General features: G+C 40.4%; 1 protein-coding gene across 2 annotated transcripts in view; it reads left to right on the top strand.

Annotated features, from left to right (window-relative positions):
• ARHGEF4 (Rho guanine nucleotide exchange factor 4) overlaps positions 1–15,867 on the top strand; it is a 107,781-nt gene that overhangs the window by 56,308 nt on the left and 35,606 nt on the right. For both annotated transcript variants that reach the window (XM_082055250.1, XM_082055251.1), the window contains one exon: positions 12,150–12,289. In XM_082055250.1, the coding sequence (XP_081911376.1) occupies positions 12,150–12,289 (140 nt within the window). The remainder of the gene's footprint in view (positions 1–12,149; positions 12,290–15,867) is intronic.

The raw sequence follows: 15,867 nt of genomic DNA on the forward strand, positions 1-15,867 counted from the left end.
TCTGAATGGCTGAAGAGTGTCCTCTCTGCATTTGTCTGCCTTTGGCCTGTATTGGATTGCAGTTACTAGCAGGGCTGGCTATTTCCAGCAAGAGTAGAGGCTGAGGTCTGTTAATCATTTTGCCTTTCCAGGCTATCACAAAGGCTCTGCATTGCGGCGTTGCCCCCTAAGTCAGCCTGATAGTGAGTGCTGCAGTTCAGCCATACACTCTGCACGCAGTACGCCGAAGACCAAATGGATGTGCACGGAATATCTGGCATTGCTGCAGCCACATGGCCTTGTGGATTTAAAGGGCATCTTAAATTTTTTCATGAATTTCACAGCATAATAAACTTCCATGATCCCCAGGATGTCCTACATGCCTCACTCACTGATTTTAATCACTAGAATAATCCTCTTTTAAAGCTCCTTTAGAATATATCAGCTGTACTCTCACTGTTCTCTTCTGCCCCTGAACTCTGGATTTTGCAGAAATGGAGAAGCAGTAGAGCAGTATCTCCTGTGACTGCTTCTGGGGAAAAATCTGGGGAAGTTAAGTGAATGTTAGGGAGAGTCACTTCAGACGTCCCTGGTGTGCACAGCAGTACAGCATCCGGTATGTGCCATGTCCTGCTCTTCTTTTCCTCTTGTTGGTCTCTCCAGGTCACTCTTCACACACTCTGTGCTTGTCAAATATAACAAATGCTTTTGGTGCTGAGAGAGCTGGTCACTGTCAAAGCAGAGATAGATGGCTTTCGAGGCTGGATGAACATCTTCTGGGAATTTGTTTTAGAGGGGTTATTTTTTTCGTATTGGAAGAAAGAATTTATATCTTTTGACAGTAATCTCCTGGGGGACTCTTTCCTTTATTGATACTTCAGTGTTGTCCTTTGATGTAATAATCCTGCATTGCAAAATCTGTCACTCAGAAATTATGAAGTTGGCCTTCTGGTACAGGGGAATACCACCAAAGCTGAATATAAAATAATTATTTAAATCTACAAGACAGAGACAACAGCTGTGCCTTAACTTAGAGGAAGATGCTACTGCACAGAACCATTTGTGATGAATATGAAAATAAGCCAGCAGCTTGATTTCACAGAAATATAATCTAAACTGACAGATTTTGTGTTCATATTTCATCCAGGCTATGTCATAAGCCAACTTAAGATACAGAGATACTTAGAAGTAGCCTTTTCATTGCATATATTATTTTTTAATATAGCTGAACCACATCCTGCTCTATAGCAGTTTTCTCTTTGGGGAAAATATGGGGGGATTGGTTTTGTTTTCCTTGGAACTTAATTTGAAAATGGAATAACAATACTAAGACTACCAGCCCATAGGATTTGAGCCTGGAGAATCTGTGTTGCTTTATTCAAAAGCTCAAATTTTGATATATGAGAGTTAAGCTCATAGGCAAAAAAAAATGAGCTGCAAAGTTAGAGAAATTAGCTTGGTTAAATTCTCAGGAAAGGGAAAACTAGACACTTAAGTTAATCATCCTAAGTGAACATGCATCAGGTATAAGACCTTTGGAAAACAAGCTTAATTCACTTCTAAACTGGCAAGTTGTTACTGGCATAATTCCTTTGCTATTTGCTTAAGTTCTGATGAACAGTGATTTTTAGATGCTGAAGGACTAAAACATTGTGTTAAGTAGCAAAGCACAGCACATCCTTCAGCGTATTTGAGAATAAAGGTAATTTTGTGCATTGAACACTTCTGAAAGGTTGGTGGCATGGGGCTCGAGTTTGTTGTTTCTTTTCCTCTTCCCCTTCAGTCAGTGTAGCTGGAGAGAAGTTTGGAAAACTAGAATGTGTTTCTGCAGTTGTGAGCATGAAGTCTGCATCAGATTCTGGAGCAAGTTATTTGTATTTTTTGAGCTGCTTTGGAAAAGCTAAGGGTTGGGAAGTAATAAATTTACGGTTCTTGTTCAGAAACAAAGTATTGTCCTATTTTCATGGCATATGGGATCTAAAGACAACTCAATTCATAAATGGAAACAGTAACAGCAACACTGTGGAAGTAAATGTTTTAAATCTTGGTTGATTGCTGTAAAGGTCAAATTTGACATCTGCCTTTCAGTGAAAGGATTATGGTTTTTTTTAATAAGTTCAAACACTTGGTAAAGAAGCGCAGGTTGTTGACCAGTGCTGTGCACTAAAACACGCGAACTGAGTTGCTCTGGGAGGCACTGTCCTTGTTTTAGCCTGGTTTGATTTTACAAGTTACACCACTAATGTCAAATTTGCAAAGATTATTTTGACTGCTGCAGCTGTTTCTCTAGAATGTCCTTTTTCTGACATGTGTCTTTGGTTGAGCTGTGTTTGACTGTATGCTTTATGTGCTGGTCAAAAGAAGGATAGGCTTGCTTTAAATAGTGAGTCTTCTGAAAAGGCTTCATCTTCTCTTACCTTTTTAAGAGACCTTGTTCCGTTTGGTTACTGCTAATCAGCACTGCTCTTTTATTAGGTAGTATTGAAATGATGTTGCTGGCTGTGTTAATATACTTTTGTGACTTAATTTTACCATCTCCAGCTGGGAATAGGTTCAACTTTTAAATTGGTCTCCAAAGCTTCAAAAATATTCTGTGTCGCATCCAGCGATCTGTAAGCGGTAATCTGTTATTTTGAATTCATAGTTCAAAATGCATATTTAGTATTTCAGTCTTGATTTGCTAAAATGCTGATCTTACCAATTCTGCTATTCTTGTTTCTTTGTTAAAGCCCACTGTAAACATCCTAAGTACTGAATTTTAACTATTGACGGCACCTCGACCAATGTGACCTTGCCAGAATGTTTTCTCCTTTTAAAGGGATGATTAATAATACCTTTGATTTCAATACTTGACGTATTTCAGGAGGAATATTGTTTTCCTTGGAAGTTTTCTTGCTGTAGGGTGAGATTGCATCTGACACAATCAGCTATAATTCAGACCTGGAGTTGAACGTTATGAAAACACTCTGCAATGAGGTCCCTTCTCACACCATTTTCCTAGGAAAACTGGAATTATTGACTGTGAAGTCCTTTTTTTTCCCCCCTATGATATTTGAAAATGTATTGAGATGCATCAGTCAACAGGTTCAGTACCTCAAACTTAATTCTTTAAATTTGATTTGCATCATGTCTGCACCGTCACATTCCCCAGGAGCAAATACTTCACAGTGGGCATAACACCAAAGAAGAATCAACCTGCTTGCCTCAGAGCCTGACTTCACCTCCCTTGTGTAGCATTGTGTGACCCAAACATGTATGCTGCAAAGAGCTTGATCTCTCTAGCTAGCATGGCAATTGTAGTTAAATAACATTAATGTTTTATTTCCTGTTTTGCCTTCAGAAATATTTGGTAGCTTGATCTCAGGGATTTTCTTAGAACTCGGATTAAAATATAAATAGGGATGGAAGGATTTCCCAAAGGTAAAGCAGTTTTACTAGTATTTTTAATGAAGACATTGTAGCCCCAGTATGAAACCAGAAGATCTGTTGTGTGTTACATGAAGACTGGTCATTCAAAAGAATGTCAACAATACAATCTTGCTGCCCCTTGAGACTTATACTTGATAATGCACAAGAGCAATTGAAAGTCTTCTCATGGCATTCATTTTTAATTACTTCTGTGGTACAAGGTCATAGATATAAGGCACTTGTCAGCCTGGATAGCTTCACAAAGATAAAGGCTAGATTTATAGCATTATGAAGAATTCTGGGAAAAAAACAAGGGTCACATTTTTCAAATTTAATTGTTCAAAGATAGCCGCTTAAATCTGTCTTCAGACACTTATCTAAACAGCGTGCTTTTCAGAAGTGCCAGGCAGGGGCTCTTTGTGCTGACTTTGCTGGAAACAGCCTGGCCGGCGTGTCTGTGTTACTGGTCTATGGGTTAGCTCGCTACCAGCTCGCAGGCCTTGCTTCAGGTTCTGGTGTTACATACTTTTGTCTTGAGCTCAGATGGCTGCATTGTCAAATTTTTAAAATTATAATCAAGACAACACTTCATTCTTAATCATTCAAGTTATAATGCAGATTACTTCATTATAAGAAAGATCAATGTCTTGTTTTCTTGCTCCAGGTTGTAAAAATACTGTAAGGAAGCTGATATTTCCATGAAAAGCTGGCATGACTGGGTCCAGCATTTTAAAGTTTTGTGATATGAATTGTTTTACTTCATAGTGACAATTCTTTATAAAAATTACCTTAGTCATTCTATACAGCATGGTCTTTTCCAGGCCAGTAGTTAAAGCTTAGTGTATAGTGCAATTTTCATGCTTTTAGACTATGATGTAAGGCTGAAGAAAACAGCATGCTTTTTGGCAACAAAATCTTTAGCAAAGACTTAGCTTCCAAGTTCTTCATCTTCTGGTGGTGTACTCAGATGTAAAGACATAATAAAAGCACAGAAATAGAAATCAACAGGAATTTCCTACAGCACGTTACATTCTTTCCTTTGTTTAGTAAAGTAACAGGTACAAGAAAGGAGGTACTATGAGAGCCTGGGCTACCTTGCGTTTTAACACTCTCCTATGAGTGCTCTCAGGGAGCAAACATCATAGCTAAATCCATTAAAACAGACATGGGCAGCATGAGATTTGGGAGTGACAGGTGTTGAGATCGTATCGGGGAATCCATGGGAATAATCTTTTAAGAAAATGGCACAGAATGTGCTTATGAGGTTTTGAAAAGCTGGAGCAGATGCTTTCCTAAAAAGCAAACAAACAAACCAAAACAAAAAACCTAACACACACACACACACACACACACACACACACACACACACACACACACACAACTTATTGACAAAGCCTTTTCAAATTCACCTTTGTAAGGCTTGTCAGCTGTGCTAGCACTCTTTGATGTTGCTTTTAGCTCCTACATTTGCTGAAGTAGGTGCTGTCCACTGTGAGTAACCATTGTTTAGATTTCCTGGCTCATTTGCTTGAATTTCCTCAGTTGTTGCTAAACTTTTTGGTAAGAATGGGTGGACGTGGAGACACAAACACAGTATTTTCGTTTATGCAGGTGAACTGCAAGCTCATCTGAGGTTACTGCTGATCCAAATTGACTCTCTGATCATGCTCTACTAGACATTGTCAGATAGGGTGTTTCCCAACCACAGCCTGTCAGTATTTTGGGAGGCAGTTGTCTGATGAGGAGGCAGCTTTGTTGTTGTTTTTGACTCCCAGGGAGGGGAGTTTGGTCTGGGTTTGATTTTTACTTAAAGGCATAGCAAGGGCTAAGCTGCAGAGTTAACAGACAGGTAAAAATTCAGCATGAGTTTGGAGTGTCAGTGTTTGTTACCTGTTAGAAACAAGAAATGTGACCACTTTAGGCTTCCACAGAGGAATCTTTTGAAAAATTATGATGGATGGTTTAATCTATTCCCCCTTCACCCTAACTCCTTTAAATAGCAGCTACACCAATGCATAGGGCTTGTTGTTGGGGCAGCAAAATGACATGCCAGATATTCCAACAGGTACGTCCTATGAAGGATATGGTAAAGAATGTGCCTGGATTTGTCTGGTAACTTTGATTGCTGTGATTGATTTCATGTTTAGATTGTGATAGGATTTAAAGGACTAAACTAGAATTGGCCCCATCGTGTTGTCCAGACATAAAGTAAATAGCATTTCCAAAGACATCCATCTGAATAATGAGAACAAACAGGTTGGTATGGATGAGTAATCAGACCTGAGCAAATAAACAACAAATACATAAAGTAGGAGGACAAGCCTGCTTTTTTCCAAGTCAGTAGCTGTGATGGGAATGTGGCCAGTGAATTGATAGTTTGTATGCAATACAACAGAGGGGCTTTTCAACAAAGGATCACGCTTTGGATCAAGAAAGTGATTTCCTATCTGTGTTTCTCATCGTCTCCACTCTCCTTCAGATCTGCTCCCCCTCTTCTCTCCCACTCGTACCATCCCTCACCAAGCAATGAAGGGACTGGGGGCAGCTCTGTTGTGTGGCTGCCAAGGCAAAGCGAACCAAACTGCCAGTGCGTAGCAAGTGGTAACGTGGGCGTCAGAGCAGTGGAGCCATTCATAATCCGCATCTCTCTTCCCCATAATTATCTCTGCTACCCGAGATTTCTGAGAACTCCCTTAAGCCTCTCTGTAAGTCATTTAGATTCTAATTGGGATTTAAAAACTCTTGAAACCTGAGTGGGTGGCTCAGTGCATTATTGCTGATGAATGTTACCCTGGGTGATGTGCCCAGCAGACCCACAGAGGACCTGCGCTTAGCTTGCCATTGAAGAACTGTGTCCTTTTTGTTTTCGAGCACGGATTTGCTCTTTGCCTGAGCTAATTAAGAAGTGGTTTCATTCACAACAGCAATTCCATTTGTGGCATTATACCAAAATGCTAATTTAATTTGGATATGTTGAATCCTTTCCCTTCTTAATATTTCTTTAAAATGGAGGTGAGGAAGCTTGCTTTCTCCGCTTAAATGTTTTCTGCCTCTCGTCCCCATTCTGTGTTCTTTATTTCCTCAAGGATTCACTGAACACAGTTTCATTCATTACCTGCTCAGAAATGTCTTCATGAGGACTATAGCTCTCTAAGGCTTGGCTTTGCAGGCCTATGCCCTTGGTAGGTCTTTCTGTTTGTTTGTTTTTTTTTTTCATGAATCTCATACTAACTGGTCATTGTTCCCTTGTTGCTAATTCTCCTCCAGACTTCCCTCTTCCTGTTAAACTGGCCCACAACCATCAGCAGAATGATGTGAGAGGGTCCATCAGCTCAGTAAAGAGCTGGAGAATTGCACTGCTGGGGCAGAAGTGGGATGACATCACTCTGATGGATTTTACCATGGCAGCTGCATAGGGACCTCCGTATATCAAGCAGCTGATAAATGAAGCACATAATTCAGACCAGGGCTGATGGAGGCTGCAGCACTACTGTGGCAGTTGTTTCTAAGGGAGATGAGGGTTTGGCAATTTAGAACAGGTGAAGAGGAGGGTAGAGGGGCCCTTCTCACCTGGGCAACATAGTCTGGGTTTGGTTTCCCCACCCCACACACCCTTTTAATTTGTTTATCATCTTACATCTCAAACTACTGCTTCATGAGCTGCAATGCACTTTCCTGTGGGTGCTGCACACAAGCACAGCAATCTCTGCTTACTGAGGCAGAGGAAATGATGTTGTTAGCTCTGAATTAATTTGCTCTGTGAGTGTAAATCAGGCTCCTACTGTTATTTCGGTGAATTATTTTAAATGTGAATGCTACAGAGACAAATTAAATGTGTGGATGTGATACTGAAAAAGGATTCTTGAAAGAGCGATACTTCAGATCCCCAAAAGTCGTTCCCTTTGTCATTAATATAATGTGCTTTTCATAAACTACGAAACTAAACTCTTGGCTTTCAGAGCTGTCTGTAATAATCCCAGGTTACTGTCCCAGCCTTAGCTCTAAACGCTGTAGGATGCAAAGTCAAGTAAAGACAGATAACCTAAATTAAATTTTGGGAAACTGCCTCTAGCCCACTGTCGGTCAGTCCTGGGTCATTGTTCAGGCTTCTGACCCAGACACAGGGCTGGAGTTCTTTGCCGGGGGGAGCTGCTGGGGTGTATTCCAGCTGAGACATAAACCGATGTGACTTTGAGAGATCTCTGTTAGGAGGCTGTGCTAGATTTGGGGCTGCAGTGCCCAGCTGCTCCAAGGAAGCTGTTCTAGAAACTTGTTCTGTGTGGGGTGGGATTTTTTTTTTCTCTCTCTCTTTTTTTTTTTTTTTTTTCTCGTGGTAGTATCTTTTTTGGCCAGCAAGAACTTTTTTTCACTAATTCCTGTCACTTGGAATGTATGAAGCAGGTTGCTGTTTGAGAGAGGAGCTCAGACATGGCAGACAGTGTCACCTGTGCTGGGTGATACTAGTCTTAACTGAGCTCTGGCCTATGGTTAATATTTGTTTTCAGTGCCTGACCTTCAGTAGATCATCTAATCCCAACTTCTTTTGGTTTCCCACAGCTTAGATGAACAACACGAGACCTCTCATTTTGCCCTCCCTGCCACCTTCTGTTGGTTATTAAGATCAAGGCTACCCAGCTGTTTTGTTCTCTGGTGTCAGACAGGCTTGATGTGGCTCCCAAGAGGAACCATCCCACTGTGCAGGCAGCTGCCTGTGGGCATTTCAGATGCTCCAGCCATACCTGTAAGCAGGAGGCAGCTGGGCTGGCTGTGAGCTGTACAGCTGTGGTTTGTGCTGTGGCCACCGTACGGCTTGTCTCTCCTTGTGGGCACAGAGGACTCTTCCGTGTAAAACCACAGAGCTGCTGACAGCTTCAACAGCTTTCTGATGAGATGGGGAGCTCTGTAACTGTGTAGAAGTACCTCCCAGGGTTGCTCGGCATCAGCCTTTTACGTGCTCCCCTTCAGCAAGGTGGGGGCACAAGCACAGCCCAGCCAGGACCCCTCCTGCTGCTGACTGCTCATGCCTGTACCCCAAAACCTGCAGAAAGGTGTCAGGGTGAACCCACACACCTCCTTCTCCGGACCGCGTTAATCAAGCTTTGTTTGAGTTTTATAGAATCCTTCCCTGTTGTTTTTGCAACTGTCCTTAAATGTAACTTGTCTCAGTGCCGTCTGCTTAGGCAGTTGAACACAGACGACCTGTGCCCAGCCCTGTTTTCAGTGCCATATACTGTATGACTTTTGCTGCTCCATATCCTCAAGATATTTCTTCATGGAGTCACATGCTCTTGATCCCTTATTCTCTATTTGGATGCACAAAAAAGGTTTGTGCAGCATTCTTTCATGAGCTACTGTTGCTAGAATTATCCATCTGCTTTTGTACTTGAATGACATAAATCCCAAGCTTGGGCTTGGACTAACAACATTATAAAGAAGAGTTTTAATACTTGCACAGAAGGTTGCAGTACTAAATGTTGGTGACAACCCCTCCCTGTGTTCCTGTCTATGGGATATGTTGCCATATTTGGTGAAATTTATCAGGACATCTGTATAAAATATGGAGAGACCTGCTTGAATTATTTCTGGCAGAACATCGTTCTTTCATTGCTGCCCAATTGCCAGGGACAGCTCAGATCAGTGGTTTCAGGGAGAGGCCACCAGTGACCATGCCGCTGGATTTCAGTGTTACACCCAGATGAGCATCTGGGGGGGTGGGAATGGGGCATCCGAGTCAGCTGCCATGCAGCTTGAACATTTGCGTGTCCGACAAGTACTGTGCCGTTGAGGAAGCTCATGGGCTACTTCAGCCATCTCTGCTAACTTGTCTGTAAAGATTTATTTTTTTTTTTTCTACTTTTCTACTTTCTACTTTTCTACTTTCTACTATTATTTCTTTTCTACTTGACCCAGTTTATGCTATGCACATTGAGTCACTACCTATGGTAGAAGCCTTCATTCTCCTACTTCCTTGATGGATTTCTAGACTACTGTTTTATTGTTTTATTCATTTGTAATGTTTTAAGCTGCTTCCCTAGAACATTAGTTAGTTTGGGAAAACATATAATGTGTACCTTGAGCAGTTCTTCTTAAGGACTGGGAACTTCCCTGTGACTATGAACTGCATTTTTTTGGTGAAATACGTCCATGAGGACTTTTCTGCCAGTATAGCTAATCCAAAATGCAGTAGCAGGTTTTGAGACTGCAGAAAATTGATGAGCTTGGTAAGATCAGAGGAGAAAAACACATCTCTAGTAAAAGCAAAGACAGCTTTCAAGGCACTTAGCAGAGGTATAGAGTATTTTAAGTAATACAGATAAATATCTCCCTGGAGCTTTTGCTTTTTCATCTAAGCACAGATCGGAGAACAAATAGGAGAATGGGGGATGGGGTAGCAAAATAAAAGCTTTAAAGATGTCAATGAACATTTTTTAAGCTGAAAATTACTTTTAGTGGTGAAAATAGCAGGTAAAAACAATGAAGCCATGCATAAAATGAGGGAAAATAATGAGATCAGAGGGATGCAAAGAAAGTTTGGAATTAAGTGACTGCTAACTCCCTTTTTATAAATTATTTATTTTTTCGTTCTTTGAAAACCATTTCTCATTTGTTTTTGCTGATGTATTTAAACACCAAAAGTTGTTCATTACTATCAGGCAAATGTTTTTCAGACATTATATGAGCAAAAAGTTATACTTTAATGCCCTTTAAAAAAAATAAAGTGCAAACCATGGTAATTCTGCATAAAATAATAATATCAGTGGCATTCCAGATGTTTTTGAGTTTTACATTAAAGGGCTTGTTTTTAGTCCCAGAACTGCTGTATATGCAATCTATACTACTGGCTTGTGTTTGGTAGAGAGCTGCTATATAATGATACGATGTGTCAGAGCAAAGTTATGAGAATACTTGATTTTCGTGTGTGTGTGTGTGTGTGTGTGTGTGTGTGTGTGAAATGTCACTTAAAGTTGAAGGGTTGGGTAGTTAGACGCTTCCACAGAAAATTCTGCTTTAATCATAAGCTCATATGCACCTCTGTGTCCCGACCTGCTATCAGTATTGAGTTGAATTCCTGGTTTAGATAATGAATATGTCTTTGCAGTGTTGTGCATGTTTATTGAATTCAAAGCAGAAACATTCAAGTATTTAGTTCAAAAATAGCTCATGCTCCAGTAGTTTTGATATCAAGTTACTGCACTGAACTGATAGCTACTACACAGAATTTACACCTCACCATATAATTAGCAGTAATCAAGTGATGAAGCCTTAAGAAAACATCACTGGTAAGGAAAGCATTGACGAGGCTGATCTTTGCAGGTCTTGCTGTGACCTCTGACAGCACTTTATTTTGTATTTCTGGGAAGCTTTGCTTTTTGGTATTAATAAGCTAACGAACCCTTAGGCACTTTTTCTTGGCCCACTGACACGATGAGGTTCATAAGAGGCACTTGCATTATGGAGTGAAACGAGGGCTCAAGAGCAGGCTTCTGTGTCCCCAGACTCGGGCTGGTGCTTGTCCTGTTGGAGCTGTACAAGATCAAGGTCATTTATTTATTTTTTTCACCAGTTTGCAAAACCTTTGAGTGTGACATCATGTGGAACTTGGACAGCAGACTGTCGCCAGGAGTGTTGATAACAATGTCTGTGTTTTGACTTCTTTTAATTCTACTACTATTGCTGTGTCTAGTCCATTATGCTAAAATTACTAATTATATCAGCTGTTGTTCTCTGCATCATATTTGTGTTAGGAACTTCATGCATAGATATCTTTGTGAAGCCCACCTCTTTGTCATGGAAATTGTTGTACCAGTAGTTGCTAATCCAGGTGAATATGTCAGCAAGTGTTTTATCTAATCGTTGACATTTTTCACAGATTTTGAGAACAGAAGGTTTATGCTCAGTAGCCTATACAGGTGTGGGATGAATTGAATGATTGCTCAACATGCCACCAAAGTTTATTTGCTAATACCTTGAGGACACCTTAGGAAAAGGTTCATGCCAATGAAACAGATGAAGTGTCATTTTCTTCTGTGCAAGGAGTATAAATGCTATATTTTTATTTCTCTCAGGCTTATACTTGTATCTTGAGACTTCAGTGCCTATTCTAGCAGCAGCCTGCAAATCCTCCATTATCTGTAGCAGATTCGGGGCTGTGCTGAGCAGAATGGCCCTCCTGTGGTAATAATGGAGACTTCTGTAGCAAACATCTTTTTAGGCAACAAAAAGGATTCTCAAATTAAATGAATGTGTGGACAAAAAGGAATGGGATTGTTTTTTCCCAAAGTCAGAGAGCTTCCTTGGTCTGACAGGATTTTGTAAATCACAGTCATCAAGGTGTGACTTGGCAGACATGAGCTCCTTACCTCGTCAAGTTTCCTGTCAGCATGGCAATGTCATAATGAAATAATGCTTGCATCGTTTCTGCCATGTCCCTGTTCTCAGAGCCTGTTTTCTTATTCCTGCATGATCTTTTCTTTGCAACATGTAGCAGTTGTTGATTTTTTTTTTTTTTTTTAAACTTACTTTCCAGTCTAGAAAAAGACATGGTCATTTACAGTAACAAAACATGAATGGAGAAAAATTCTCTGAAAAATAGGCATGCACTAGGCTGGGATTGTGCCCTGAAATTGCCTATATAGTTTCCTTGCCTTTTTTTCCTTTATGCTGTGTTACAGTGTCCCTCACCCTAGCCAAGCTTATATAATTGACACAGTGCTGCTGCAGATCTTGCAGTCTATACCAATTTTTTGCTCTTGTTGTTGCAGTGATCGCTGATGCGGCGCTGGATAAGACGGCTCTCACAGACGATGTGGGGAGCGAGGAGGACCTGTACGAGGACTTCCGGAGCTCCAACCACCGCTACGGCCACCCTGGGGGTGGCGGAGAGCAGCTCGCCATCAATGAGGTATTGCACTGGCTGGTTTCTGACAGGCAGGATAAAGAATGATGCTGGTTCTTCTTGTGAACTGTGAGAGAGGTCAACAACCCAACCGATATTGGCTTCAAATGTCATTTGCTGTGGGTTCCACTCACAGCTGGGTAATGCCCTGGTCTGATCTTCCATCATTGCACTGTCCCTGTCAGTAGAGGACAATGATGAAAGGTAGTGCAGAGGCACAGGTCCTGAGCAGGTAGCTCTCCTCTGACATGGCTTGTGGACAGGACGTTTAAAAGCATTTATGAACAGTCTGGCCAGGGCTGCTGTGAGGCTTGAAATGTGGTGTGCTTGAAGGCATAAAGGAAATATTGGCAGAAACTGGTCTACATGCTTCTTTAATAAGAACGGCATGAAGTTTAATGTAGGCTTGGTCTTCACTGCTTCCTCCTGCTCCCTAGTACATTCACTGTAGGGATGTGAAAGATATGCATTTTTAGTTGTTGTTTTTAGCTGTTTTCTTTTGTAGTGCTGACACTATGACTCAAGATCAGCAATTTTAAAATGTACTACTTAGTTTAACTGATGTGATGAGCAATATATTAACAGGATTTAAGGTGTTTTTCTGCAAAAATACAATGACTTTGTCTAATACCTTAGAACTGGCATCCTGTTACACACAGGATGTTTTTTTGTTGAGATGAAGTAATAAGCTTGATCTCTATCACTCTTACACCTTCTTTCTCTCTTCCCTATATTCTGTTACCTTTACATGACCTTTACAACCATGGCTGGAGCTTTTTTGTTTAACCACAGCTGTTTTGGGCTGTCGTCACTGGCAATAAAACATTAGTAGAACACCAAAATGTCTTGAGTTGTATTCCCCCACATTTAGCTGGTGTGCTTGTGAGGGGGTCCCAGGTACCACAGGAGTCAGTCCCATAGTGTGCTCTGAGGCTGTGGGAGGAGGATTTTCCTTCCCTCCCGTTCACATGCTTGCCTTAGTAACTCTTTGTAGTGTCTCTCATCAAACAGAATAGCCTCTGGATTTTTTTTTTTAAAGGCAAAATATTTTACTTTTTTTGAAGGAAATCTTTAAAACTCTTTAAAATCAGTAAAAAAAAATAATTTGGCGGTGGTTTCGTATATCCATCATGTAGGTTGTGGTTTTCTCATTCATCCTTTATTATTGAGAAGGTTCACTTTATTAGATTCCATGGTTTAACTTTTAATCAGGAAAGCAAATGGATGTGTCCAAAGCAGGTGCAATTTGTATGGGCTTTGAGGTATACGTGGAGTGTTGTTGGCCAGCTGACTGGAAGAAAGAAAGATTATTTTTGGCTTGTTCCCTAGAAACTTGCCTGTTCAGGGGCCAACAAAACAGTAAGAACAGGCAGTACATTATTTACTTTGTCAACTGGTTCCTACAGGTAATTAATCCATCACTTGGCTTCACTGAGCCTTAGCAAAGTGATTTCCTACATAATCACTTCCTGGAACAAAGGAGTACAGTAAAATACAAAATTTCTGAGGTAAAATACTAAATCTGTGAGGTGGGTCTTTTACATGAGCAGACATCTTAAGTGCTGAATTGAAATATCTCTCATAGCTGAGAATCACAGAATCCTGTTAGGGATTGGAAGGGAACTCAAAAGATCATCTAGTCCAATCCCCCTGCCAGAGCAGGAATGGACAAGCTTATTTTCATCTTCCCTGCTGGACCAAAAGCTAGATATTGATTAGTCACATTTTCCATAGTTAGTGCTGAGAATGATGTGGGGTGAAGGTATCAGTGTCCATTCATTTACTCACATTTTGAGAGTAGTCTTGTCTTTGTTTTATTGTATTCCAAATTGCATTTTATTGGTTGTGGATAAGGAAACTATGGTAACTGCATTATTCTTAGCCTTCTTAAAAGAAGGAGCTTTCAAATAAACAGAGAAAGTTGAAATACATTTTTAAGGCATTTGGCAGACCAAGTGTTGCATTCAAAAACAAAATACCCAACCACTGAGTTTTAGTTCATTTTAGATCAAGAGAACATGGTTATGAAATAAAAAAGAAACCTTCCATAAAACTAGAATAATTTATTGGCAAGAAGACTAGAGGAATAAAAGAAAGCTGGGAAGGTTGTATACAGCCCAGCTAAGAAGATCAGCATGAGATTGTACAATGGCCAAGAAAATCAATCAAAAAGGAATAATAAAGGTTTGGGATGAGAAAAGAGGCAAGAGAAATAATTTTCTTGGGGCATCTGTTTGACATTGTTTCAAATGCATTCTTGATGCTTGTGAAAAGAGATTTTTGTGTTTAGATTGTACTTGGTGGAGTTTGCTTTGTGGTTGTTCCAGATAAAGACCCCATCCTTGTATTTTTTTGCTTCCACAGTATAATTAGGTAAAATGTGGTAAGAGAAAAAAAACCTATACTGCGAATATGTTGTGGTTCTGTCTTTCCAGTACAGAAATATTATGTACAGGACTGACAGAGCTTCAAGCTTCATGAAATCTGTCATATGTAGACTCAAGTCAAGAACATGAGGGATTTAAGCATATGAAAAGCCTGCCTGCCCAGCTCTCGGTGATCGTGGTGATAATGAGGCAAAGTAGACTGCTTGTCAAGTGAGTGGCCTGGGTGAGGAGGCTTAGGCCTGTTTGCTTGGGAAGATCTGGTGTGTACAGAGGGTTTGTTCTGTCCTGCTGTGCAAACAGTCCCTATGTCTCTGTGCCTTGAAACAAATGCTATTGCAGTTCGACACGTGAAGTGTTTACCCCTTGCAGCCCTAGCTGAACAGAACCGTCCCCACCTTGTGACAGCAAAGCACTAACTGTTTGGAAAATAACAGCAAGACTCCCTAGTTTTTCCTTATCTCTTATGGCTGTATGTTTGATAAGTTTGGAATTTGGTATGTGAAGTCTTGTTCCTGAAGAAATGCATGACTCATTGGCTTCAGCAGGCCAGGATTTTATCTAAGACATGTAACACCATTGCCTTATGTTTTAAAGCGACCATATTGTAGTATGTTACAGATATTTGTCCTAATCGGTGCTTGTCGACATGATGCAATTAAGCTAATTGGTTTCAACATATATGTTTCTGATTTAGCAAAGTAAATCATACAGAAAAATATTGAGGAAGTGACGCAAACAATACATCAGCCATGTACCAAAGGCTGCAGATATTATGGCAGTCGTCCGTCTTACTGAGCAGTGTGCAACGGGGGCTGGTGACACTTGAAGCACTGTTCTGATCGCTTACTGACAAGTTGTTCTAGACTCACCCAGTGCTGCTCCAAGCATAGCCCATTTTGAACAAGCCAGGCATGTGCACTGGTTTGGTTTGGTTTATTTAAAAAAAACCAATGACAAATCTAAACAAAACCCCAAACTCATAAAATGTTAATGCAGATGAAATCAGAACAACATATTGTAATTTTGTTAAATGTGAGTAATAGCCTTCGTAGCATTTTTCACATTATCTATCTACATTCCAATTAATAGAAATCTCTTGTGTGCTATATGAGGAAAAATTACAAAAGACAGAAAAGATTTAAAATAGTGCTGCAATAGTGCCATGTTATCTCCTTTTTTAAAAAGAGTAGAGAATAG

Source organism: Streptopelia decaocto, assembly GCF_964273445.1.
Source record: "Streptopelia decaocto genome assembly, chromosome: 6".
Classification (NCBI taxonomy): Eukaryota; Metazoa; Chordata; class Aves; order Columbiformes; family Columbidae; genus Streptopelia; species Streptopelia decaocto.